The sequence below is a fragment of the Schistocerca nitens genome, chromosome 1, assembly GCF_023898315.1.
Source record: "Schistocerca nitens isolate TAMUIC-IGC-003100 chromosome 1, iqSchNite1.1, whole genome shotgun sequence".
NCBI classification, from domain to species: Eukaryota; Metazoa; Arthropoda; class Insecta; order Orthoptera; family Acrididae; genus Schistocerca; species Schistocerca nitens.
Genome location: NC_064614.1, coordinates 852880454 through 852906021, shown reverse-complemented (window position 1 = coordinate 852906021; position 25568 = coordinate 852880454). Strand labels below are relative to the sequence as shown.

The 25568-nt window shown below is 41.0% G+C and overlaps 1 protein-coding gene across 1 annotated transcript; it reads left to right on the top strand.

Annotated features, from left to right (window-relative positions):
• Window positions 1-24846, top strand: LOC126263322 (uncharacterized). Its single transcript, XM_049960415.1, has 2 exons — window positions 1-172; window positions 22242-24846. Exons 1-2 carry the CDS (start codon window positions 55-57, stop codon window positions 24557-24559), a joined length of 2436 nt encoding a protein of 811 aa, XP_049816372.1. The 5' UTR covers window positions 1-54; the 3' UTR covers window positions 24560-24846.
• The last annotated feature ends 722 nt before the right edge of the window (window positions 24847-25568 follow it).

The window sequence follows — 25568 nt, the reverse complement described above, 5'->3', positions numbered from 1 at the left end:
CGCAGCCAGACGCTGCTTTGCCGCCCGTGCTGTGCTTTGCTGAGCTGCGGAGGCATGGTGGGCTCCCTGGCGGCGCTCCTCCTGCTGGCGGCTTTCAGCCGACCGGCGATCGCGTATCCTGAGCCGCACCTGCACTTACTGTTTGGAGGCGACGCCTACGAACAACCCTCAGGTGAGTGCCGCTGTCACCATCTCACGTTCGTAGCATCGTGGACACATCTCTGCTACCCGCTGTTTCCCAAACTAATTTTCTTTTTTAGTCGAAAAGTGATATAATAACAAAGTGATTTCAGTAAAAGCATTAAGTTTCGCTGCTCAGTTCGAAATATAGTAATAGTCTCATACGAGAATTTTCAACAAACAGAGGATGTTCGTCTTCTCCACTAGCGTCGAAGTCACCTGGCAAGTCATTCACTGAGTTTTGTTTCTTCTATTGTAATCAGTGTTGACTTACAATGCCACTTACTGGTAATAATTAGCGACTATGGGTCTGCTCATATACCGATTTTCCTTCCATCTTGGCTGTCGAAACTGGGGAGGAAGAAATACAACAGGTGCATGTCACAATACGGAGATTTTTGACGTCATAGAGTTGTTTTCGCAAACGAGTATCCTGTTTATCAGAAACGTCTGGTGCTTGGGACGAACAGAGCGTTACAGTTTTGCTCCTGCAGCACCAGTGTTTCAGTTTATTCGGTCGTGGCCTTATCCATCCTAGTATTCGACTTATGTAATTTACGAAATCGATGAAAATCCTTAAAAGCATCGAAAAGTATTCCCACCTCTGACCCCTGAATAGAAGTCTACTGTCCTCTTCATTTGAGCTGGTAGCTCCTAGAGAGAATGTCGGCTATGAGAATAATACAGGTCGACATTTAACGATTAATATGATGCAGAGCATGATGCGACTGCAGTGATACTACAGATACTTAAGAAACATAGTTAATCGGTTCTCATGTCAAATATTGGGAATCATATTTTTTGCAGTATATTCATTTCCCAGATGTACAGATTCCTTCCTTAAAGACTTAAGCGACAAAACATCTCACTGTATGCCGTATAGTGACTGGCAAAGTGTCGTAATATCCAGCAACCTAGCGTCTACTTCATACATTTGGATTATTCGTTGTATTTAGTGAATGTAACTCAGTTTAAGGAAATACTAAATTTAAAATTAATACTTTGCTGGTGATAGCGACGATGAGACTTAAGACAGATAGCTACGTGTGGCGGGATAGATAAACAGCATGAACATCAAGCTCAATGTCATTGGATTTCCTGTGACATGTGACACATAACACAATACCTGAGCAAATTCTGATAATAAGGTATTTTATGAGTCAGCAACTTATCCGGTACTGTCTGATGTACCACGATGATAATGTTTCTCAAAACAGAGAATAGAATCAATTAATTATTTTGCTTGTGCTATTGCCAAAGATGATTACAAAGGCGGCTGTGGAAACGAATTGACTCTATTCGTACGCATTGTTTTGATGAATACAAACAGTACTGGCGTCTGATTTATACATTTTATTTTCCAATCTACTATTTAATAAGAACTTTTTTAAACGTTACTGTCGCCCCTTTATAAAACACGGTTTGCAGAGAAGCTAGACACTTACGGCAGGGCTTGAAATACAAGTTCATCCAGTAGTCTAACCTATTTACATTGTACGACGACTGTTTTCATTTCATTGCATTAATGTTTCTCTATCCAAGAAAAAATACGCTTAATCTAGTTTGTATCCTGAGATTGAACTGGAAACGGCCGGCCTGAGTGGCCGTGCGGTTCTAGGCGCTACAGTCTGGAGCCGAGCGACCGCTCCGGTCGCAGGTTCGAATCCTGCGTCGGGCATGGATGTGTGTGATGTCCTTAGGTTAGTTAGGTTTAATTAGTTGTAAGTTCTAGGCGACTGATGACCTCAGAAGTTAAGTCGCATAGTGCTCAGAGCCATTTTTGAACTGGAAATGTGCACTGAATGGCAGACGTACTAAAATCGTAGCGTGGCCCTTTTGTGGGTAAATATAATCCAAATTTTTGACCCTACGCACTGCAGAGAAAGCTATTACGTCAAACAGGGCCACGATTGATGTCGTACTGTTGAAAGAACTTTTTGAGCCTCATACCTTAACGGCTCTGTCTTATTGACAGCTAACTTTGATATTCTCTTTCTGCTTTCGAAAGGTGTTGGCTCACGCTTCAGATAAACATCATGCAGGCGATTACACGTACCGGTGGCATCTGTGAGTGGAGAGTCATGAAAAACATGTCTAATCTGACCACAGTAACTTTCCATAATCGGATGCCAGTCAATCAAATCGGGGCGTCAGAGAAGTTGGTTCGTAGTCGTCTTCAGAATAAGGGTCATCTCGATTTACCTTACTAAACTACGTAGTACTATTCAAAAAATCTCTGCTCTTCGTGTTTCTTGAATATTTGATTCATCGATAGTATTTGTCTTGAATAGGCCTATATGTTCCGCCAATATTAAAAACATTTATTCGTTAAATTCCACAAGAAAAGTGAAGAAATTTCAGAGTTTGCGAAATCGGTTCAGACCATGTTAGTCCACAGTCATATATTAAAATAACGTGATGTAGTTCATAACTCAGAAACTTCTAGAAGCGACAATCCAGGGATGGCGAAATGGGCTTCTGGCGACTACTTATATAGTATTATTTACATATCTACTTGCCTTCAAATATTTCTTAATTCGAACGTTGCTTAAACAACAGAGTTTACTTGTAGGACATATGATTTCTGACTGTTTCGAAATCGGTAAAACAAAGTGGCTTACTACACTGCTCTAGAAGACTTCTTCCCTCCCTCGCGATGTTTCTCTGTGTACACTTCCCAACATTACTACCTGCAGAAGTGTCACACATTCAGCAATATCGTCTATTTCAGAACTGTTTTCATTGCCAATATAATCATAAGTGTGTCATTAGCGATGCTCTGCTTCATAGTTACTATTACAATAACATCCAAATTATGGGGTCAAGCATTTTTGCTTTTATCCCACATAATTTTGACAGCACTTAAACCTCGTGATACATCGCAATCATACTACGAAAATTTACAGTACATACAAAAGAAGCCAAATATGAGACAATTATGATTCTTTCAACTTTTGAAATATATATTGCTCTGCCGGTGATAAAGTTGCTGCAACTGCTATCGTTTCGTTCACGTCTGCAAGTATACATCTGAATCCACCTTCTGGTGTATGGTGAAGGTTAAATCGTGTATTATTATCATTTACCCCTATCCCATTTCTTTCGTTAATAGTCCTCTGTAAAATGACTGTTAGAGCCTCTACTTCAATTTCTCTATTTTTAATGGTGTGATCACTTTGAAACGTCCCCTTTGAACAATTATACAGGACTGTCCTTAAACTGACACACAACATTTTTTAGCGCAACGCAATCTGACTTTCAAAAATCCCTACAAAAAATGGCGCTGACTAACATTAACCTATACCTTTCACAAATCACTTACCTCACAAAAATCTTCGTTACTCAAGCTACTACAATACAGCGAGCGCCACTACTGCCAGCTAAATAAAAGATTCAAATTACTGAAGGCACTAACTACTGATAGGCATAGTTAGCAAATGGAAGATTTTAATAGAGAACAAACAATGTATTTACCTTAATAGTCATAATATATATAACAGTTCATGACTTCCAGTCTTACAAATTTCAAAACTCCGTCATTTCTCTCCTCACATCCACCACTGCTGGCGGCTCACATCCAACTGCGCAACACTACGCGCTGTTCACATCCATGTGCCCAACACTACAATGGCAGACAACAATGCAAACTAGCCACAGACTGCACACAGCACAGCCAGTGATTTTCATACAGAGCGCTACGTAACGTTGCCAATAAGAAAACATAAACAGCCTACTTACATAGCCCACATGCTCCCCACAAAAAATTTTACAAATTGTTTTGGGCAGTGGCCAATAATGATTTGATAAAATTTTTCATAATTACAATAACAAAGATATCAAATGCACACACTTATTGATACAATGTTGGTCATAAGCTAAAATTTTCTCACAGTCCATCAAGACAGTCCTGATCATTCATCACAGTAAAATTGCAGTGTTTTTCTCAAAGTCTGAGCAGTAAAAGAAAATACACACGGAAGTAGTGGATTTCCATGCAGTCTTGAAGAAGCAGTGTTGTCCTTCCAACGGAAAGACAATGCTGACTCTTGACATGCAGACAAGTAATGGGTCACAACAGAGCAAACCCACAGCAGAGTCATTAGAAGTTTTGAAGAATATTGGTAGGCAGGTCATCACAGAGTAGACCCACTGTAGTCCTGGTAGAGATTACGGTATTGGTGGGCCACCAGAGGTGCAGACCCACTCTAGTCCTGGTAGAGATTACGGTATTGGTGGGCCACCAGAGGTGCAGACCCACTGCAGTCCTTGTAGAAATAATGGTATTGGTGGGTCATCAAAGATGCAGACCCACTGTAGTCCTTGTAGAGATGGCCAGCAGCCATCTGTTGTGACTGTGCAGGTGCACAATCACCATTGAAGAGTCTTGCGGATAATATAGCAAGTCCATAAACCACCACTTGTGCACACACAAAGTTTTTGAATTTTTTTTTAGAACCAGCAATGCTGTTATCCAGTCCCTTGCTGAATTATTAACACACGTGCAAACACTATCAGTCCCTACTTCTCACATATTGTCCATATACTATGACCAACAGAAATGTGTGCAGTGAAATGTAACATACAAGTTACTTAATCTGATGAACTGGTGTCCATTACAATTTTATAACATAAGAATACAATTACAAAGATACAGAATACATCATTAAAGAACATAACAATACAGATAACATTTGTAGTAATAGGGGCTTTACAAAAGAATAGAAATAAACATATACATCAGTATTACAGGAATTATGACATAAGTAAATACATAAAAGATCAGAATAACTTTTGAAACATCAACTTCACACATGAGCATTAAAACAAAACAGAATAAATAATGTATAAACATCTTTACAAAGTAAATAACATATTATCAGAAATATTATACAATGTAACTCTCATCTGATAAACACATAAAGACAGGAAGAACACAAATACCCAAGGGTACACAAACACATAGTGGGATAACACGAGGAAAGGACAGGTTTTGTTTTACTGCAGTATTTTGCAAACAAAACTTTCTTTACTTCTCGGAGATCTTCCTTCGTTCTTCATTATTTCCAAAAAGTCCCATCTATACCTGCTTTCTATACTTTTTTCGTATAACTTCTCAATGCATTTCTTCCAATGCATCGCAACTCATTCTCTTATATAGTCTATCCCCTCTTAAGCTAACTTAAATCTACTGAGTTCAGATGCTAAGCTAAAGGACGAGGCAATGCAGCAGCGCAAAACAATTAATACAAACAGCAATAAAAAAATGGAAACTGTCAAAGCAAGCTACAGTAGATCTAAATTACCAAGCAAATGCAACATTACAACTAATATGACCCAATGTGCAACAACAAGGAAAATAAATCAGTAGTAAAACTGGCTTAACAGAGTAATACAAAGTGAAATTTAGTAGTACTATGCCTGGCAAACAGCAGCAGCAAATGCAATAACTTATATCTAAACAAGACAAAGCTCAAGCAGAAAAAATAGTACACTAAAGACAACAATGCAGATAAGGGAGATGTCCATTCACATCTTAATGTCTATATAATTAAAGTGGTGCACCACAACTATTTCTACAAAAGAAATTACCAAGTACTTGAAAAGAAAATTATATATGCAGTTACTGTTATTAATCCCTTCTTATTGTTCTTCCCATTCCAATGGCTCCTTTTTCGAAGAATATGGATCATAAAATAATTATTTAATAGATCTGTTGACAGAAAGTGTTCACATTAGCAAATGCATTTAAGTTTATTTTATAAAACCAATGCTGCAACACAGCTGGAATACTGATGTCAAATTAAATAAGCAATTACGCAAACCAAAGCATAAAAACATCATTCAACAGCTATGTGCCATTTCATAAGTCAGTAGAAATTCTCTCAATTCTCGTAGAAAGACACTTGTCATGATCAGGTGTGCAGATGTACGAATATTTCCCATCAATTCGTAAGCATTTCAGTAAGTAGCACAAAGTACGAGTAATCATGTTTCCAAGTAATGAGCGTGTCGTATTTGCGATGCTTTCTGCAAAGAAATGTCAATAGTGAGGACAATGGCCTCTTTTTTTTTCTCTCTCTTCTCCACCCGTGCCTCTGGAAGGCACACACTAATGGCTTTTTTCCAGGCGTCTGTCGCGCAGCTGGGTGCCCACGACGCATTACGTGAAGGTGGTCACTTAACTTTCTTACCGAAATATTTACAACAGCAGCTTCCGCTACAGTGACAGTCTCATATAAAAATATTTCACAGGTCAAGAATTTGCTTTACAAATCTGTAGAAACAAAATCCTATTGATATAACAGTGTCCAAAAAATTTTCGTTGTTATTGTAATACATTCACGCATTTACATACATTTCATAACTCTTAAAGTACGATTCTTGGTTTCCAACAACCTTTTTCACAAACCAGAGTCCCTAACCACTACTCATTATTCCTTACCTTATTTGTCGACACTTCTTCAATATTTCATCATAACAGATATGTGGCATAATCAAATAACTCATACAGCATCAGCTTATTGATCATAAACATACCGCAACAGCATAATACACATAGTGATCGTAATAATAACATTATAACACCTCAGTCAAATCTCAAAAACGTCGTAGATTTCTGCAATAATGTCAAAACCTAAATAAAAAACCTCTGCTCATTTCAACAGTGTCATCTACCTCCAACGTACTTTAAAAATCATGATCCCATACCAAATACATTATTCAGAGCTCTCATAGTATCACAATGGTTCCAAAAAAATACGAACAGTTCACAAAGTACAGACGAAGTACAATTTCATAAGTGTGAAGTTATCCATCTGTGTAATTGCGTAAACATGTCACTGATGTAGTAAAAAATTTTTTTGTTTCTCTGTTAAATAATCAGATAGCTGTGTAATTCAGTGTTAGAGAAATATGATACCGATATGTAAAGTTGTATAAGCAAATACCGTATTAGCTAGGGCTCCTTGTGCTTGCCACACACATGGTACACAAAGTAAGCGTGTACCCCCCTGAGGATTAATGTAATTATACCCTCAGGTGTTACAGATTACAGCAATGGAATGAAATGTATCACAGAAAACCTTTGTATCATTGTACTTCAAATATCTTTAAAAATAAATGATTTAAGTACAAAATTAATCACTCAAATACGTGTCCTGTAGCGCTAAATGTGCGTTTTGCTGTAAGATAATCTCTGTGGAAGTGTCGTACTTATTGTCCTCCGAAAGCTAAGTTCTGCAGAAGCCAATGTACTTACCTCATGGTAAACAAAAGTGAAATGCTTTGTGTATAGATATTATAGTTATTACGCTTATTGGCGTGATGAAGAAAGTACTGTGCTGTAACGTATTGTTGTGCTACAGAAAAGGCAGTCTCATTGTAGCTATACCACAAAAGTTACTACTAAAACATGTTTTACTTTCTAGAATAATTCAGAAAAACTGTGCAGATATAAAACAGAAACACTGAAAAAGCACCATTGTAAATTGTCACTCATTAGTAGCGTCGTGATAAAATCGTGTAGCTGTCACATAAACTAACCACTGTGTCCTCTGGTATCTCACAGAAAGTACTTTAAATCCAGAATGTATTTTCAAGTAAACCAAAATGTTGCATTAAAATCTCATTAGCAGTACTGGTAAATGTTCTAAGTATGTGGGCCTTATAGTCGTTACGTAATCGTGCAACTAACAAGCAAGAATGTACAAATAACAACACTGTGTCGTCTGTTCACTATAACAATGCATTCGTAATTTCTGTTGAAATAAGTTCTCTTGGTTCTTGACTAGATATTTAACTCCAAACATTGTTGCATGTTAACAGATTCAAAGTCTGACAAAGCATACTAGTAATGTAAAGTGAAAAGTTTTATGGCAAAGACAAAGTTAAAAAGCAGATTATCTTTCAATAAACGGTTTTACATGTGAAATGTGGTGTAAACCTTTTTACTCTTCCTAGTAAGCAGAGTTTCAGCTTCAGTGGAATTATCATGTGGTATATGGTACTTCGGTAAAGAATGCTAAAATTTTTCTCAAGGTTAGCGTCTATGTAATTTTTCTCTGAGCCAGCCAGCGCACGTGGCTGCCTGCGGTGCGAGTCATTGTCTGTCTCTTTGTTGGCGCGCGTCGTTATTAGGATAAGGTGACCTAACTTCTACAAATTCACCTTGTCGAGAGGGCCCTGCCGTGTTTGAATCCCGCCAATTCTGATGCAATTCAGGTCTGTCGTTACGATCATATCGTCTGTCGTCATGTCGGTAGATTCCATAGTTTCTTTCTTGTCAGTCACGTGGTGGAGAATTTCTCCCTGAATCGTAACTGTGTGCTGGACCGTTGCGTCTGAAGTTGTTCTGTCTCCCTTGATAATAATTATTTTGGTTCCCATATTGTCTGTTTCTCTGCTAGTCTCTGTGATAGTCATTACTATGGAAATGCGATCTTTCTCTGTACCTATTATTCTGCCAACGGTTGTCATAAGGGTGGTGTCTGTTTTGGTCACGATTTGTGTTATGAGAATAGCCTTGTCATGTGCAGTTATTGTTTCTTTCATCGCGGAATTGTGACGGATGTGACCTGTAATTATTGTGTTCCTGTTTTCGCGTTCCGCGATTGTCAGTGTCAATTTCCAATTCTTGTAAGAGTCCCTGGATAGCTTCAATGTCACCTTTGCAACGTCCTGCTAAAATAATATGTCGTAAATGTTCAGGTAATTTGATTAAGCAAATGCGGATGAGTTCTGAGGGGCTGTATGGGTTTGACAGTTACTGATTCTTCTGCAACATGTCTTCAAAATATTTCACAAGACTGGAAAATTCAGATTGTTCGAAATGTTTCATCATTATGATGCTATGTTTTACTCGGTCTTGTGTAGCTTGAGACCAATATGCTGAGAGGAAGGCATGATAAAATTCTCCTTCACTGTGACAATCGTGAATGACCGATCGCATTATTACAGCTGGTTCATCCTCTAAGTAGCCACACATAAATTCTAATCTGTGTTCTAACGACCAGTTGGGAGGAAAACAATGAGAGAATTGATGGAGCCACGCTTGTGGATGAATGTCGTTGTCAGAATTCTTAAATGTTTTAAATTTACGTGTAGTAATGAACAGTTTATAGTCAAAGTCATCATGTCGGCGAGTTGCATATCGGCCATTGTTACGTCGTTTCGGCGGTTCCATTTCAAAATTCGGTGCACCTTGCCAATTTCTTTCATAATTTCCGAAATGCGCTGTGTTATTATTTTGAGGCTGCTCCGTATTTCTATGTCCCTCTTTCCGTATTGGGGCGCGAGTGTCCTCTGAAATACGTAATTCTTGTATTACCTGTGTCAGCTGATCTTGTACTTCCCGGATTTCTCTTTGGTGTTGCGTATTAATTTGATTCTGATTTTGTTTGAATTTCTTAATTTGTTCGCACTCTTCTGTGTCATTAAAGACTACCGGTTTTGTGTCATTCAGATTATCATCTACCTTCGTAGATAAATTATTTAGCTGATCCGAAAGTTCAACTACTTTCTCTGATAGTGAACTAATTTCCTCCATGTGTCTTTCTGAACCAATTTTCAGAGTATCTACTGTGTCCTTTAAGTTTTCCTGAGTTTTTGCAACTTGCGTAACCAAATCGGTAGATGCAAGTGAATCAATTTTAGCTTGCAAGGTCTCATGATTTTCATGAACAATAGTTTGCAGTTCTTTTATCGCTGCTTCGTGATTCTGTAATGCATTTTCATGCCACGAAAAAATAGGTTGAAAATGCTCACAAATTTGTGTTTTTACGTCATTACAGACTTCTTGACATTTCGATTCAATGTTATGTAACTCAGTAGTTAAATCTTCACGTGTTTGTTCAAGTGTGGTGTCTAACTTCCGAAGATTTTGTTCCATTGTGTCTAACTTTTGAAGCTTTTGTTGTATTTGTCTCTGATTTTGTTCCATTGTGTCTAACTTTTGAAGATTTTGTTCCATTGTGTCTAACTGTTGCTGTGTTTGTCTCTGGTGTTGTTCCGTTGTGTCTAACTTTTGAAACTTTTGTCCCATTTGTTGCATTAATTGTAATAACAATGCACTGGTGTCTGAAACATGTTCCTCAGTGTTATTCGACAATGCATTTGAACCGGCGATATTCGCATTTTGAAATGCAGGAAATGTGTCTTGACTTATTTGAGAAAACGGCGAGGACGCAAAACCTGAATCTACAGTATTTGTAGGATTGTGTCCTGTCATTTCGGATTCCTGAGGCAAGCTGTTGCTGACCGATCGATCGATAATGCTTCCCTGTTCACTAATTGTTTCACTGCCTACACCATTATTTGCAGCCCGCTCCATTTCCCTATGCACAATTACCAAATTACTACTTTGAACATTAGTTAATTCATTACACGGTGGCGCTAACACACTGCTTTCGTCTTCGCTGTCATTTCTCAGTTTACTTTGGAGCCTAGTGTTACGTTTTTCACACGCCATTATTGTCACAATATTTCACATGACAACACAGAAAAGCACAATTTGAAGAGCAAAAATAAGAAAACACATTAACATAGCACTGAAAATAATATCTAGTTAATCGCAAGCGCAGCTGCGAAATACTTGGTGCAAATCTACATGCATTCCACAACTGTTTTACTGTACAAGAATGAAAAACTACAACTACAAAGGAAATTCTCTCTACAATTACGCGCTAGCAATAAACAAAAGCTACACTAATTACACAAACTACAAGGAAAAAATCAGAAGATTCCAGTGAGGTATCCTCGGCTAAGGGTCGACATATGTAACGTCCCCTTTTGAACAATTATACATGACTGTCCTTAAACTGACACACAATATTTTTTAGCGCAACGCAATCTGCCTTTCAAAAATCCCTACAAAAAATGGCGCTGACTAACATTAACCTATACCTTTCACAAATCACTTACCTCACAAAAATCTTCGTTACTCAAGCTACTGCAATACAGCGAGCGCCACTACTGCCAGCAAAATAAAAGATTCAAACTACTGAAGGCACTAACTACTGATAGGCATAGTTAGCAAATGGAAGATTTTAATAGAGAACAAACAATGTATTTACCTTAATAGTCATAATATATATAGCAGTTCATGACTTCCAGTCTTACAAATTTCAAAACTCCGCCATTTCTCTCCCCACATCCACCACTGCTGGCGGCTCACCTCCAACTGCGCAACGCTACGCGCTGTTCACATCCATCTGCCCAACACTACAATGGCAGACAATAATGCAAACTAGCCACAGACTGCACACAGCACAGCCAGTGATTTTCATACAGAGCGCTACGTAACGTTGCCAATAAGAAAACATAAACAGCCTACTTACAACTTCTTGGGAAGCGAATAAGAAGAAGTAACATGTCTCTTCATCGCTCTTACAATAAACGCTCTCGGTTTTTCAATGGTAAATTTATTGTGTACTAATGCACACTTACTTTGAACTGCTTTGTCTACTCCGTTAATGTTATGTGGTTGAGATGTACATCTTCCTCGATGGTATCTAAAAAGATCCGAAAGACGCAAGAAATGTTGCTCTCCTTTAAGCATATACTGAAACAACACCATATAAATGAGTTTGAAATTGAATGTTTCAATAGGGTTTTTTTAATTAATTCAGAAATGACAGTGTAGATAAAGTTAATGTAATAAATTCATGCTTAATATTACACAGAACAACGAAGAAAAACTTTTTTAATGAAAGCTACTTACTCTTGTCGTTTGTGAAGAGTTGAATTCTAATAAGGTAATAAAATAAAAATCACACCATACAACTTTCTTGTTAAATTAACAGTACAATTTTATCACTTTCAGTTTTATGTTTTCCATATAGCATTTCAATCAATAAAAACGTGAAGTTGAAATTTTGGTGCCACTCGTTATGTATGTTGTAACTAATATGACAAAGTCCTTGGATCTTCATTTTGCACGTGGCTGTAACAAAAATTCTACAAATATCTTTACACATTAAGTTGGGCTCAATTGGAAAATTTCCTCAGTATCACCCCAAAAATGAAGAATGTTCCATGAATACCTGCTATAAGCTTCTTCATGGATCAGAAGTCGATTAGAAGGCATGTGTGATTCTTGGGAGTACAATTCGAAACATTAAGTTCTGTTCTACGTTACAATAAAAGAGACTGCGTGATGGGACCGCCAGGGGCTTATATATCATTCAACTATGTTGTTACTTAGTTCTTAGGCAGCGAACTGCAGCTATATAATATTTATAACGTGAGCAACACTCTGGAAGAGTTCAATAAGTTTATCGGAAAGCCACTTTGATTTCTTTTCTAAAAATTTACTACATGGGAATGAGATATAACGTGAGCGCATTCATCAGCACTTCGAACTGGTGGAAATACAGGATCAGAGCCGTAGGATACCAATATGGTGAGAGGTTATTGTTTGACACTTAACTGAAACCTACAACAGACAAATCGTCGGAGGAAACACTACATTACATCCTTTATGAATAAGAGAGAACGGAAATATAAGCCCATTCACGGCTACAATTAAAGATGTCTTTTCATGTTTACACTTCAATAAAACCTTTGATCAAATTGTAAACTTACATTCCTTTTCATTGCAATTATGTGTAAAACACACGTAATTGGAATGAAAAGGACAAAACGGTACGTGATAGAGAAACCACTGAGGCTAGATACACTATGTGATCAAAAGTATCCGGACACCCCGAAAAACATACGTTTCCCATATTAGGTGCATTGTGCTGCCATCTACTGCCAGGTACTCCATATCAGTGACATCAGTAGTCATTAGACATCGTGAGAGAGCAGAATAGGGCGCTCTGCGGAACTCACAGACTTCGAACGTGGTCAGGTGATTTGGTGTCGCTTGTGTCATATTTCCACCCTTGTAGACATCCCTAGGTCACTGTTTCCGATGTGATAGTGAAGTGGAAACGTGAAGGAACACGTACAGCACAAAAGAGTACAGGCCGCTCTCGCCTGTTGACTGACAGAGACCGCCGACAGTTGAAGAGGGTCGTAATATGTAATAGGCAGACGCCTATCCAGAGCATCACACAGGAATTCCAAACTGCATCAGGATCCACTGCAAGTACTTTGACAGTTAGGCGGAGGTAAGAAAACTTGGATTTTATGGTCGAGCGGCTGCTCATAAGCCACACATCAAGCCGGTAAATGGTAAACGATGCCTAGCTTGGGGTAAGGAGCGTAAACGTTGGACGATTGAACAGTGGAAAAACGTTGTGTGGAGTGACGAATCACAGTACACAATTTGGCGATCCGGTGGCATGGAGAGGGTATGACGAATGCCCGGTGACTGTCATCTGCCAGCGTGTGTAGTGCAAACTGTAAAATTCGGAGGCGGTGGTGTTATGATGTGGTCGTATTTTTGTTTTCCGTGGCATTATCATAGCACGTGCCTGCATTGATGTTTTAAGCACCTTCTTGCTTCCCACTGTTGAAGAGCAATTCGGGGATGGCGATTGCATCTTTCAACAAAATCGAGCACTTGTTCATAATGAACGGCCTGTGGCGGAGTGGTTACATGACAATAACATCCCTGTAATGGACTGGCCTGCACAGAATCCTGACCTGAATCCTACAGAACGCCTTTGCGATATTTTGGAACGCCGACTTCGTGCCAGGCCTCACCGACCGACATCAATACCTCTCCTCAGTGCAGCACTCTGTGAAGAATGAGCTGCCATTTACCAAGAAACCTTCCGGCATCTGATTGAACGTATGCCTGCGAGAGTGGAAGCTATCATCAAGGCAAAGCGTGGGCCAACACCATATTGAATTCCAGCATTACCGATGGAGGTTGCCACGAACTTGTAAGTCATTTTCAGCCACACGTAGTCCATATATTCGATGTTCAGAAAAGAGTAAGATTATAACCATCCTTTCCTGAGCTTCTCTACAAGGTTAGAGTGAAAATGACTGCCACTGCCAACACATGATCTATACCTGTTGAGTGAGACGTATTGTTGTCGGTGGCACACTTGCGAAATGTCGTATTCGTGTTGTTGAGGTTACAGACTGCATTTAAAAAAATAATAGTGGCACATGGTGGGAAATCCAGTCCGCACTAAGAGTGACTGTAGAGAAACTGAGTTCAACGTCCTCGTCTAGTAGCTGAATCTGCTTATCTGTGGGAATGTTACAACAGGTAAATTCCTTCTGCGACTGCTTACTGTACATCTGCCACTGAATCGAACAGAATCGCGGAGAAGTGAGCTCAGATACCGACACAGTTTCTTTCATTATGAAGTACACTGCTGAAATATATACGTTCAATAACTTGCACATATTACGATTTTCTGGTCCTTATGAGTGGACGGTACTAATCAATAAACTTAAAATTTTCAAAAACTAAAACTGATCTGCAAAATACTATTACAAATATAGGTATTATTAAGGTTTCCATTCGCTCCAATGAACGTTTGTATGCAACAACGTGTGAAAACCACCTACAAGGCTAGCCGGACGTTACTTCATCAAAATGAAATAGGATGCAACAGGCAAATTAAAGATGGACAAGGACTAACCTGTATTGTAAAAGAAATCGGTGTTCAATTTCTGGAGGTTTTCAGGCTGTAAAGCGAGAGCCAGTTTATAGACAATCTGTAACTAAGCTACAATGGAGTCGAAAAGTCTGTGGTGTTCGCCTTTTATTATCATCAGTAAAGTTATATGTGACTTTTGAGACACCTCCATCAGGTTATGATTTGACAGAAAGCGTTGTGTTCGCCACTGAATGAAATATATAACAGGCAACTGGCATTACAGACCTCAAAAGTCAAATGCTTCTCAGAATAGTGATTCTTAGCGAACAAAGATCTATAGGCAATTGGCGAACCATTGTCATCCATTTAATTTGAACAAAATGAACCTATTCTGCTGGAAAGTTTAAATTACTTTTGCTGACTTTTCTGTTAGAAGGCTGGTAATTAGAGTCGTAAAACTACCGTGGGCTACCATAGACTATTGTAAGTAAGTGTGGGCTATGATAGTTTTCCTAACACCTTTAGTCAGTTAACATCCTACCTGCATTACCTGTATGTTAAGTGTGTTGCATACCTATCGGTGGTTATCTCATAACAGTCGCTTTCTTTACGTATGTACCATGCCTTCCCGTAAAATCCTGAAGCCGTAAACCGTCTAGAAATTGAGTGAGGATATATAAAGCGTCATGTAACCCAAAAAAGACAATATTTATATCAGAATTCCGGCTGCATTTGTCAAAGTTTAATTACGGTTTTAGCAGGCCGCTGTGACCGAGCGGTTCTAGGCGTTTCAGTCCGAAACCGCGCTGCTGCTACGGTCGCAGGTTCGAATCGTGCCTCGGGCACGGATGTGTGTGATGTCCTTAGGTTAGTTAGGTTTAAGTAGTCTAGGGGACTGATACCTTCAGATCTTAAGTCCCATAGTGCTTAGAGCCATTTGAAGCACTTTTGAATTCTTGTTTTATTCGAAAATTGTTGAGCTGTAACGCGAAACAAAGGGACATTGTAGAGAGAATAAAGAAAACAAAACAGATTCATCATAAAGCGCCAGAAAACGAAATTTGCTCAACAAAAAAGTAAAATAACAGAAAACTCCAAAACAAAAATGTATCAAACATCGCTTCAATATATCTTCATTTTTTTTGGAAATTTGTGTTAAGGTCTTATGAGACAAAACTGCTGAGGTCTTCGGTCCCTAAGCTTACACACTACTTTATCAAACTTAAACTAACTTACGCTAAGGACAACACACACACCCATGCCCGAGGGAGGACTCGAACCGCCGACGGGGGCAGCCGCGCGAACCGTGACAAGACGCCTGAGTCCGCGCGGCTACCCCGCGCGGCTTCAGATTTAGACAAAAATGCTTCGTAATCAACTTTTGCATTTATCAACAATAACAGGAATCTCTTGCCTTTGATTATGATGAAGAATGTTCCATTGAGTGCAAAGTAACAACAACAATTGTATATTTCTTACCTTTGTGTGTGTAAACTGTGCGTGCATCAAAAATAATTGTTCCGGTTACATAAAAGCGCAGAAGTAACGCGATCAACAAATTTTTATTACTCTTAAAATGAAATTTATATTCCGTAAGGAAATAAAATAGACAATGGACTAACACAGAATGATATGTGGTGCTAATTATGTGCAAAACAAGCAACCAAAAAAACAAAGAGAAAGCGTCGACTCTCAGTTTCTTTCTTACACATTCATTTGTGTTTATTTCCCTACCAGTGCTACCAATGCTACCAGTATTCCTATCATTTACTACGTCATTTATGTAGTGTACTAAAACTAGTGAGCTATAGTTTTGGTAGACCACAACTCTACAGATAATATATAATATTGTAAGACCTTAGGAGTATTTCGGAAGAAAGAGGACATGAAATGAGTTTGCAAGATGTTAAGGCCCATCCAGAGAGCACAAGCATTTTGTGCGATACCCCCAGGACAATTACACGAGAAAGCCATCAGGAGAAGACGTCGCTTTGGTAGGCTGGATAAAATTTGTATGTTCCTATTCGTGACATGTAAAGTGGACGTTTACGATTCCTCCAGTTGTCTTCCATTCTTGATCCGGCTGGTAAATGACGGTTTCTGCTGCCAATTCCGATGCTACGACCATTCTTCGCAGAATATATATTACTATACCAATTATAAGCCAGTTGAATGATGAACACACGACTTCCAGACAAATTGGAAGCCCTTTATGAACCATTTGTCAGTCAATTATAGCACGTCTATACCTATTTCCAATACAGTTGAGAAGCAAACGAAAAGTGTATTCTCTGGCATAGCGCAGAAGCACGTTTGTGAAGGAATTCATCCTCCTTATAACTAATTAATAATAAGAGTAAAACAGTGGACAGGACAGCATACAAATATATACATTGCTCTCCCGAATGGCTAAGCAGCCAGAAGATGTGCTTCCGAACTTGCTGTCGATATAGCTTTGGAACTCACATTTGAGCAAGCTGATTTATTCTCTTAGTTTTTTCTAATGTTGATCGTAGATGCGTTTCACTTTCATTCAAGTGTGGGTGTCTTTCACGTTTCGATGTCACTTCATTTGAAGTCGATGTCGCTGTTCCGAAAATCACAGCAGCGTCACAGAAAATTCAACATTCTTCTGCTTACAACACACTATCTAACAAAACGTATAAGGACACCCCTATGTAAGGCGAATCTGATCACTAGAAGTCACGAAAAGCGGATGCGCCAGTATAAGATGAAGCAGGGAATACTGTGTTGTCGTTAGAGAAACAGCAACAACAGAATGGATCGGACAGGCGAGCGCAATGACTTCGAACGTTGACAAGTGGTTGAATGTCGCCTGAGAAACAAATCCATCGGGGACGTTTCAATCCATTCTAAAGTCGCACAGATGTGTTGTTGGTAACGTGAATCATAAGTACAAATGCGAAAGAAGTACCACAGCTGAAACAAGACCACGCAAACCTCGTGTGCTGAAGGACAGGGATAGTTGAGCATTGAGGAGGGTGGTTGTAAAATTGCATGAAATCGACGGAACGAATCACTAGTGAATTACAAACTACTACCAGCAGTCGAGCCAGCAGATAAAAGGTTTGGGGTGCAATGATCGAGCAGCTCCCCAAACGCCACACGTAATCAATGCAAAGCGACGCTTCACGTAGTGTAAAGAGAGACGCTACCAGGCAGCGGATAACGGGAAACTAGTGATTTGGAATGGTGAATCACGCTGCACTCTTTGGCAATCCGATCGGAGGATTTGGGTTTGACGAATTCCTGGAGAACATAGCCTACCAATGGTGAAATACGGTGGCTGTGGCATTGCAGTGTAGTGTGTTTTCTCTTGGGTAGGATGTGGTCCCCTTATTACACATAAGAAAACGCTAATCGCAAAGTATTTGATCACACATCTTAGCATTGTATACTGGTATATGGCGTGCAGTAGAGGTGCACTGACTAAGTCACCTTGAGCTTGACAGTGCACCATGTCATAATGCAGCATCTCTGAGGCAATAGTTTGTGGACAACAACATTCCTGAAATGGACCTACCTGCCCAAAGTCCCAAAGTGAACACAATGGAACACTTTGAGACGAGTTAGAACTTCAACATCGCTCCAGACCCCAGCAACGGACCTTTTCTGGTTTCAGCTCTCGAAGAAGAATGAGCTGCCGTTTCTCCACAGACTATGAGACATCTCATTGACAGCGTCCCAGGCACAGTTCAAGCCATATTAGAGGCGAAGAATGGGCACATCCCACTGTTCATGTCCGCTAACAGATGTCCAGATGTTTTGATCAGATTGTAGTTTTTTTGTTCCTCTGCAGTCTGCAATGCACATTTCTTTGGTGTAAGTGTTGTTAGTTCCTGTCACTAATTATTTTATCGTCACTTTCCTGTGTTGATTACTAATCTCCGTGTTATAATATCCTATGGTATTAAGTTTTATACTACCTATTTTTAAATAACGCAACGTCAAACGACACAACGGCAAGTATTTCTTTTGTATTTCTTCTTTTGCAACTATAGCGTATAAACCTCTCTTACTCTTGCGGTCTGGGGCAACTACATCCAGCAATACATGTGGATTTCGAGACGTACAGCTAAGACCTTAAGTTGCAAAACATTCATCTAGGACCTAAAGCTATAAAACGATACATGAACATTGCATGTATCACTAATTCTTTTCATGAATACGACGAATTTAATTTTCTTTATGCAAAATTCTGTGAGATGCATTCTTCAGAGTGAGATGTCGTCACATCAAGATATTCTGTGCGCCTTTCATGTCATTTTCCTTAGTGGTTATAAGCTACGGAATAGTTTCATATAATATACATACATCGTCATTGCAAATACTTACTATATTCTCAAAGAGTGAAGTTTCAAGTCTTTTCGTCAACCAAAGACGCATTTGATGTTATCCCCAAGTGTAAGACGTATGGAAGCGTCCATTTGGAAATGCAACTGTTGTTAAGTACTCTTACAAAATACACGATTGCTGCAGCAATGTGCTTTCTTAAGTGACGCCACCTGGCCGGGACTGGGACTTCATGGGAATAAAGCAACGTCTCGTCTCCGGCTAATGTAGTATCATCACACTTATAGCTTCACTCTGTAGTCACTTTACGGTACATGACGGATGGTGCCTATCACTTAATCTCTTTCCCACCTCCTATCATCACCCTTTCGCGAATGGTAGGCAGGAAAAATTACTTCAGATAAGCCTCCGTATGAGCTATAATACCTCCTTTTTTCCAGTCTTACTCATTTCGCAAGACGTACATGGAAGGCAGTAATTTACCTCCCGGAAAGAACGGTATCGGAATTTTAACAGCGATCCTTTCTCTTGGACCCTCTGGCAGTGGAATTTGAAGGCACTTCTGTAACGCACTTCCGCTTGCTAAGCCAACCTGTGGTGAAAGCCAACGTTGCTTTTTAATTTTATCTATCTCCTTTGTTAATCCTGCCTGTTAAGTGTCCCAGTCTGAGTAGCAATACAAGTATCGATCGAACGAGTGATTTGTGAGCCACCTCTTTTCTGGACGAGCTACATTTCTTAACATTCTTCCAGCTTTCCTTACAATAATTTTATATGGTCATTCCACTTTAGGTCACACCGCACGGACAGAAATAGAAATTTTACGGTTGTTATTATTTCCAGTGATACATCCATCCAAGAATGGATAATTCAGTTAATTATGCCTGAGGCACTTCATGGCATATAAAATTCAAACTGTGAAATCCTCAACCTCTTCTGCAATGGCGACAACTTTACTCACAAACCTCAAGCTTCTTTCCGAATTAACTGAACTAAGCCTGTGACTGTAACTTTTATTTTTCCCTTCTAAATTATTTACGCGATTTTCATAGGAAACTAGTTGAGTATATCTTCATTTACATATTTTGGCGTGAAAATATTGGTAATATATCGAACTGATACTACAAGAGGAGCACGACCTCCACATTTTGTCTAAACTCCCATGCAGCAGTGATAACACTAATTTATTTCTCTAGACAAAGTTAATCAGTCAGTAGTTATGACTAGTTGGCAACACTATGTCTCGGGTTTTCTCAGTGTATTTGAATATTTGTGTGCTTACTGCTCTTCATACGATTTTTTTTTTTTCATATTATGCACAATGTTTCGACGACCGACCTAGTCGTCTTCTTCAGTTGGTTGTAGTCGAGGCAGAGAGCACACATAACAGCAGAACTCGTGGAACCTGAACAAGACTGCTGAGTCAGTCGTCGAAATATGCGTAAAATTGAAGCAAAAACTCGGCTTAATACCCGGAAGTACACCACTTGTCGGTAACGTACCACGTTCCCCAACAAGAGCAATGTACATGTCTACATCAGGCATCTCATGCTGCTAACAAGGGAACCTCCCCATCGCACTCCACTCAGTTTTAGTTAAAAGTTGGCACAGTGGATAGGCCTTGAAAAACTAAACACGGATCAATCAAGAAAACAGGAAGAAGTTGTGTGGAACTATGAAAAAAAATAAGCAAAATATACAAACTGAGTAGTCCATGCGCAAGATAGGCAACATCAAGGACAGGGTGAGCTCAGGAGCGTTGTGGTCCCGTGGTTAGCGTAAGCAACTGCGGAACCAGAGGTCCTTGGTTCCAGTCTTCCTTGGAGTGAAGAGTTTACTTTCTTTATTTTCGCAAAGTTATGATCCGTCCGTTCGTTCATTGACGTCTCTGTTCACTGTAACAAGTTTAGTGTCTGTGTTTTGCGACTGCACCGCAAAACTGTGCGATTAGTAGACGAAAGGATGTGCCTCTCCAATGGGAACCGAAAACATTTGATCGCAAGGTCATACATAGGTCAACCGGTTCCTCCACAGGAAAACACGTCAGATATTTTCTATACGATACTGGTGACGGCATGTGCGTCACATGACAGGAATATGTTGTCGACCCACCTAACTTGTACACTTGGCGAATGGGTGAAAAGATTCTTCTACCTTGCCCGATATAGGTTTTCTTGTGGATGTGATAATCACTCCCAAAAAAGTGATGAAAAAATATATAAACTACAACAAATGATTGCAACAGTTTCACAGTCGCACAGTTTTCCCTGTGCTCTGTCAAAAAATATGTTTTTAACGTTTTCAAATTTTTCCGTGTGTAGACCGTCAAATGGGACTTAGCACTTTGGGACTTAACTTCTGAGGTCATCAGTCCCCTAGAACTTAGAACTACTTAAACCTAACTAACCTAAGGACATCACACACATCCATGCCCGAGGCAAGATTCGAACCTGCGACCGTAGCGGTCGCGCGGTTCCAGACTGAAGCGCCTAGAACCGCTCGGCCACTCCGGCCGGCAGACCGTCAAATCCTGCATATGTCCAAGCAAATCTGAACATGTCCTGGAATTTTGGAGAGCGAAGTTGATTATGTGTGAGTGCTTGAACTTTGATAATTGACACCAGATCACGTAAAGAATACTGCTCTGTGTACCTGTGCAGCTTCGCAAAGTCATAGAATCTTTCCACAAAGTATTTCACTTGGCGAAAACCAAACACATCTAACGGTTGCACAAGAGATGTACAACCTGGAGGAATGGTAATCACGTCAACTACCACACTATAATTGTACAATGCCTGATCCTTGTGTCCTGTAGACTGTACAAAAAATTAAACTTTTCACTCGCGGGAAGCCTTGAACCTAGGACTTCTCATTCCGCAGCTGCTCACGCTAACCACGGGACTACGGCGCTCCTGAGCTCACACTATCGTTGATTTTGCCTATCTTGCGCATGGACTACTCAGTTTGTATATTTTGCTTATTTTTTTCATAGTTCCATACAACTTCTTCCTGTTTTCTCGATTGATCTGTATTCAGTTTTTCAAGGCCTATCCACTGTGCCAACTTATAACTAAATCTGAGGGGGGTGCGATGGGGAGGTTCCCTTGTAAGCATCAAAGTTATGAGATGGGGAGGTTCCCTTTAAAGCATCAAAGTTATTCTATTTAAGAAAGTGATTTAAGTTGAGACGTGTAAACTATGACGACTTTTCTCGCTGTTACTATAGCAATTATTTTTGTGCTGCAGTTCGGCCAGCGCGAGGCCTGCTGGGTGGCATCATCAACGCTGCCTCTGGCGGCATCCTCAAACCATTCGTCGCGCCGCTAGGCGGCAGTGGCTCCAGCGCCTCGAGCAACAGCTACAGCACCGGCGTCACTCTACCCTTCGGAATATCAGCGGGATTCTCCGGATCGGCATCTAATGCCAACTCTGGTGCTGGCTTCCCATTCGGCGGTGGTGGCGGCGGCGGCAGCTCCGCTGCTTCAGCAAGCTCCAGTGCCTCCTCAGGAAGTGGTGGCGGCGGATATGGAGGCGCTTCTTCCGGAGCAGCAAGTAATGCGCAGGCCAACTCTTACGGGAACGGCTACGGTGGACCCGTTCCTAACTACGGAGGTTCATCGTCGGGTGCCTCGAGCGACGCCCAGAGCTCAGCTGGCAGTGGCGGTGGAGGCGCGTCTTCTGGTGCATCAAGCAATGCTCAGAGCTCTGCTAACTCATATGGTAGTGGATACGCCGCCCTTCCTCCAAATGCTGGCGGGGCGTCTTCTGGAGCGTCGAGTAATGCACAGAGCTCTGCTAATTCATACGGTAATCATGGCTTGCGCAGATCTCCATATATTGCATCAGTAGGGGAATTTCAAGGACCTCCTCTACCACCTCCAGGACCCAGAGGACCTCCACCACCCCCACCATTTGCGGGCCCTCCAGGACCTCCACATTTTGAAGGCCCTCCACCATTTGAAGGTCCTCCACCTAGACCGCATGGGCCACCATATGGACACGCTCATGGTTTCCACAAGAAGCATGAAGGAGGGTTCTATAGACCTGAAGCAAACTTCATTGAAGGTGGCGTGTATGGTGGTGGAGGTGGCCGAAGAGAGGGTACAGGTGGAGGTACCACTCATATAGTGCTTGTTCCTGTGGAAGTCACTGACGGAGGTGGTAGTGCATTTGGAGGTGGTGGATCATCCAGCAATTCCCAATCACAAGCAAATGCTGCTGGTGGATATAGCCAAGGAGGAGGTGGTGGTGGTGGTGGTGGTGGTGGATGTCAAAGGGGATGTGGAGGCCCCATAGCGGTTCAAGGAGGTGTCCCAGCATACTCTCAAGGTAACTATGGCGTTGGGGGATATGGTGGAAGTGGAAGCAGTTCTACAAGTCAGAGCCAGAGTTCATCCCAAGCTGCTAGTGGTTCAACAGGGCAAAGTGGAACTGTGGCTGGCTATGCACCAAGTGGTGGACTAGGACTGAGTAGCCAAGGTGCTTCTCAAGGTGGAAGTGGATCCTATTGGCAGGGAGCACAGTATGGAGGAGGATATGGACAAGGTGGAGCAGGAGGAAATTACAACAGCGGTGCAGGATATGTTGGTAGTGGTGGTGGTGGTGGTGGTGGTGGTGGTGGTGGTGGTAGTATTGGTGGAGGTCTCAGTTCTGTTGGCAGTGGGGCAACATCAGGTAGCCAGAGCTCATCCCAAGCTGGAAGCAGTTCTGTTGGTACTCAGTTAGGTGGTGAGTATGGCCAGGGTAGTGTAGGAGGTGGATTTAACAATGGAGGAGGCCTCAGTGGTGGCGGATATGGAGGAAGTGCTGGACATGGAGGCAGTGGTTCAAGTGGTGGAGGGTATGGAGTCCAAGGAGGCGGTTTGAATTATGGTGGAGGATATGGAGGACCTGGAGGTGGTGTCAGCGGTTCTTCCTCTGGAAGCAAAGCATCAAGCAACGCTGGTAGTCAAGCTGGCACTGGTGGCTTCAGCAGTGGAGGCGAGTTTGGAGGTGGAGGCCTAGGCACTGCTGGATCTGGTGGACTAGTCGGAAGTGGAGGAGGCTACAATGGTTACAACCAAGGTGGAGGCTATGGAGCTGTTGGAGGTGGCTCTTCCTCTGGTAGTAAGGCATCGAGTAACGCTGCCAGCCAGAGTGGCAGCGGTGGTTTCAGTGGTGGAGGTGGTCTTCCAGCAGGTGGAGGAGGATATGGTGGTGTTGGATCAACTTCTGGAGGTGGTGCTGGTGGTGGAGGCGCACTTATGCCCCTCGATCTAGCTGTCCAGGAGGTCTTTGGAGGTGGAGGTGGAGGTGGAGGTGGAGGTTCATCCAGTGGGGCCCACAGTCAGTCGTCGTCTAGTTCCACGTCAGGAAGTGACGGTTTTGGAGGCAGCGGCTCTTCAAGTCAGAGCCAGTCGTCGTCTGGATCCAGTTCTCTTGGTGGGGGCCATGGAGGTAGCAGAAGCTCTAGCAAGTCGTCATCGTCTAGTTCAGCTGGAGGCGGTCCTGGAGGCTCCTATTCCAGCTCTAAGAGCGAAGCCAGCTCTTCGGCTGGTAGCGATTCTTTCGTTTTTGCCAAGTGAAGAACAACTTTTTAAGTGCCTGAATTTGATAAAAGGATCACCTGTCAGTGGTCAGCTAATTTTCGTTCCCTATAATCAGTCAATCGACGACGAAGGTGGGAATTCTTCCGACCTCACCTACTGATGCCTATTCGTTAGTGATTGACTGTTGTGTGAAAATATTTCTGACAAATCATAAAATGCAACAACCTTCATAAAGCGTACTATCAACTCGGGCTAAAGGCACAGTGTCGTAAATAATTATTGCTGTTCAAAAAGGAGTCTGCATTAAAAGTGATTTACACATATCTGTTACTGCCTTACATTATAAGACCCCATACCGACTCGGTAAATTCATGAAATCATTGCTTTTTCTGTGATAGAAAATTATAGTAAAACAGTATTTTTCAGGTCTCTCTTCCATTAAATACATTATCAGTTTTCCGCAGTGAATCGTTAATGATATGTTGTACAAGTAATAGTACTGTCAGAACTTCCTTCTGTGGTTTCACTCATATCATGATTCATCTTACGCAGACCATATGTTTTTAAAGAAGAGAAAAAGTCGACCGCCTTCTGACTGATTTGATTATTGTTATTACGTAGACGTACGTCAGTATTTGTTCATCGTTCAGTATCACTGTGTATGATGAGGTACTTATTTCGTTACAATGTAACTTTCTAGTGCCATAAATGAAAAAAAATTAATTTAATTCTGAAATGAAATGAGCAGGGATACTGCACGTGTCGCAGTATTGCTACAGATGTTCGAGAATAATGCACACTGGCATATTTTTTTTAATTAAAGTTCTTCTTTGTACAAAACGCGCAGAACTGCTTGTTTTAATTCCTACTCCTGATTTGCGTCAGTGTTCCGTCACAGATTTTCGCCAATTACTCTTGAAGGTCACAAACAACTGCGTCAAGAGCACGGGTTGCGTAAGCCCGCAACCTAAAGGCTGCCGCGAGAGCACTGGGCAATTATTCCAGTCTGCCTTCACCTGCCGCTTCTCACTTGTTTATTTTCGCC

Coding starts and splice junctions, on each gene's coding strand:
- LOC126263322 (XM_049960415.1), top strand. CDS start 55: ATGGTGGGCTCCCTGGCGGCGCTCCTCCTGCTGGCGGCTTTCAGCCGA. Junction 173..22,241: donor CGCCTACGAACAACCCTCAG/GTGAGTGCCGCT, acceptor TTTGTGCTGCAG/TTCGGCCAGCGCGAGGCCTG.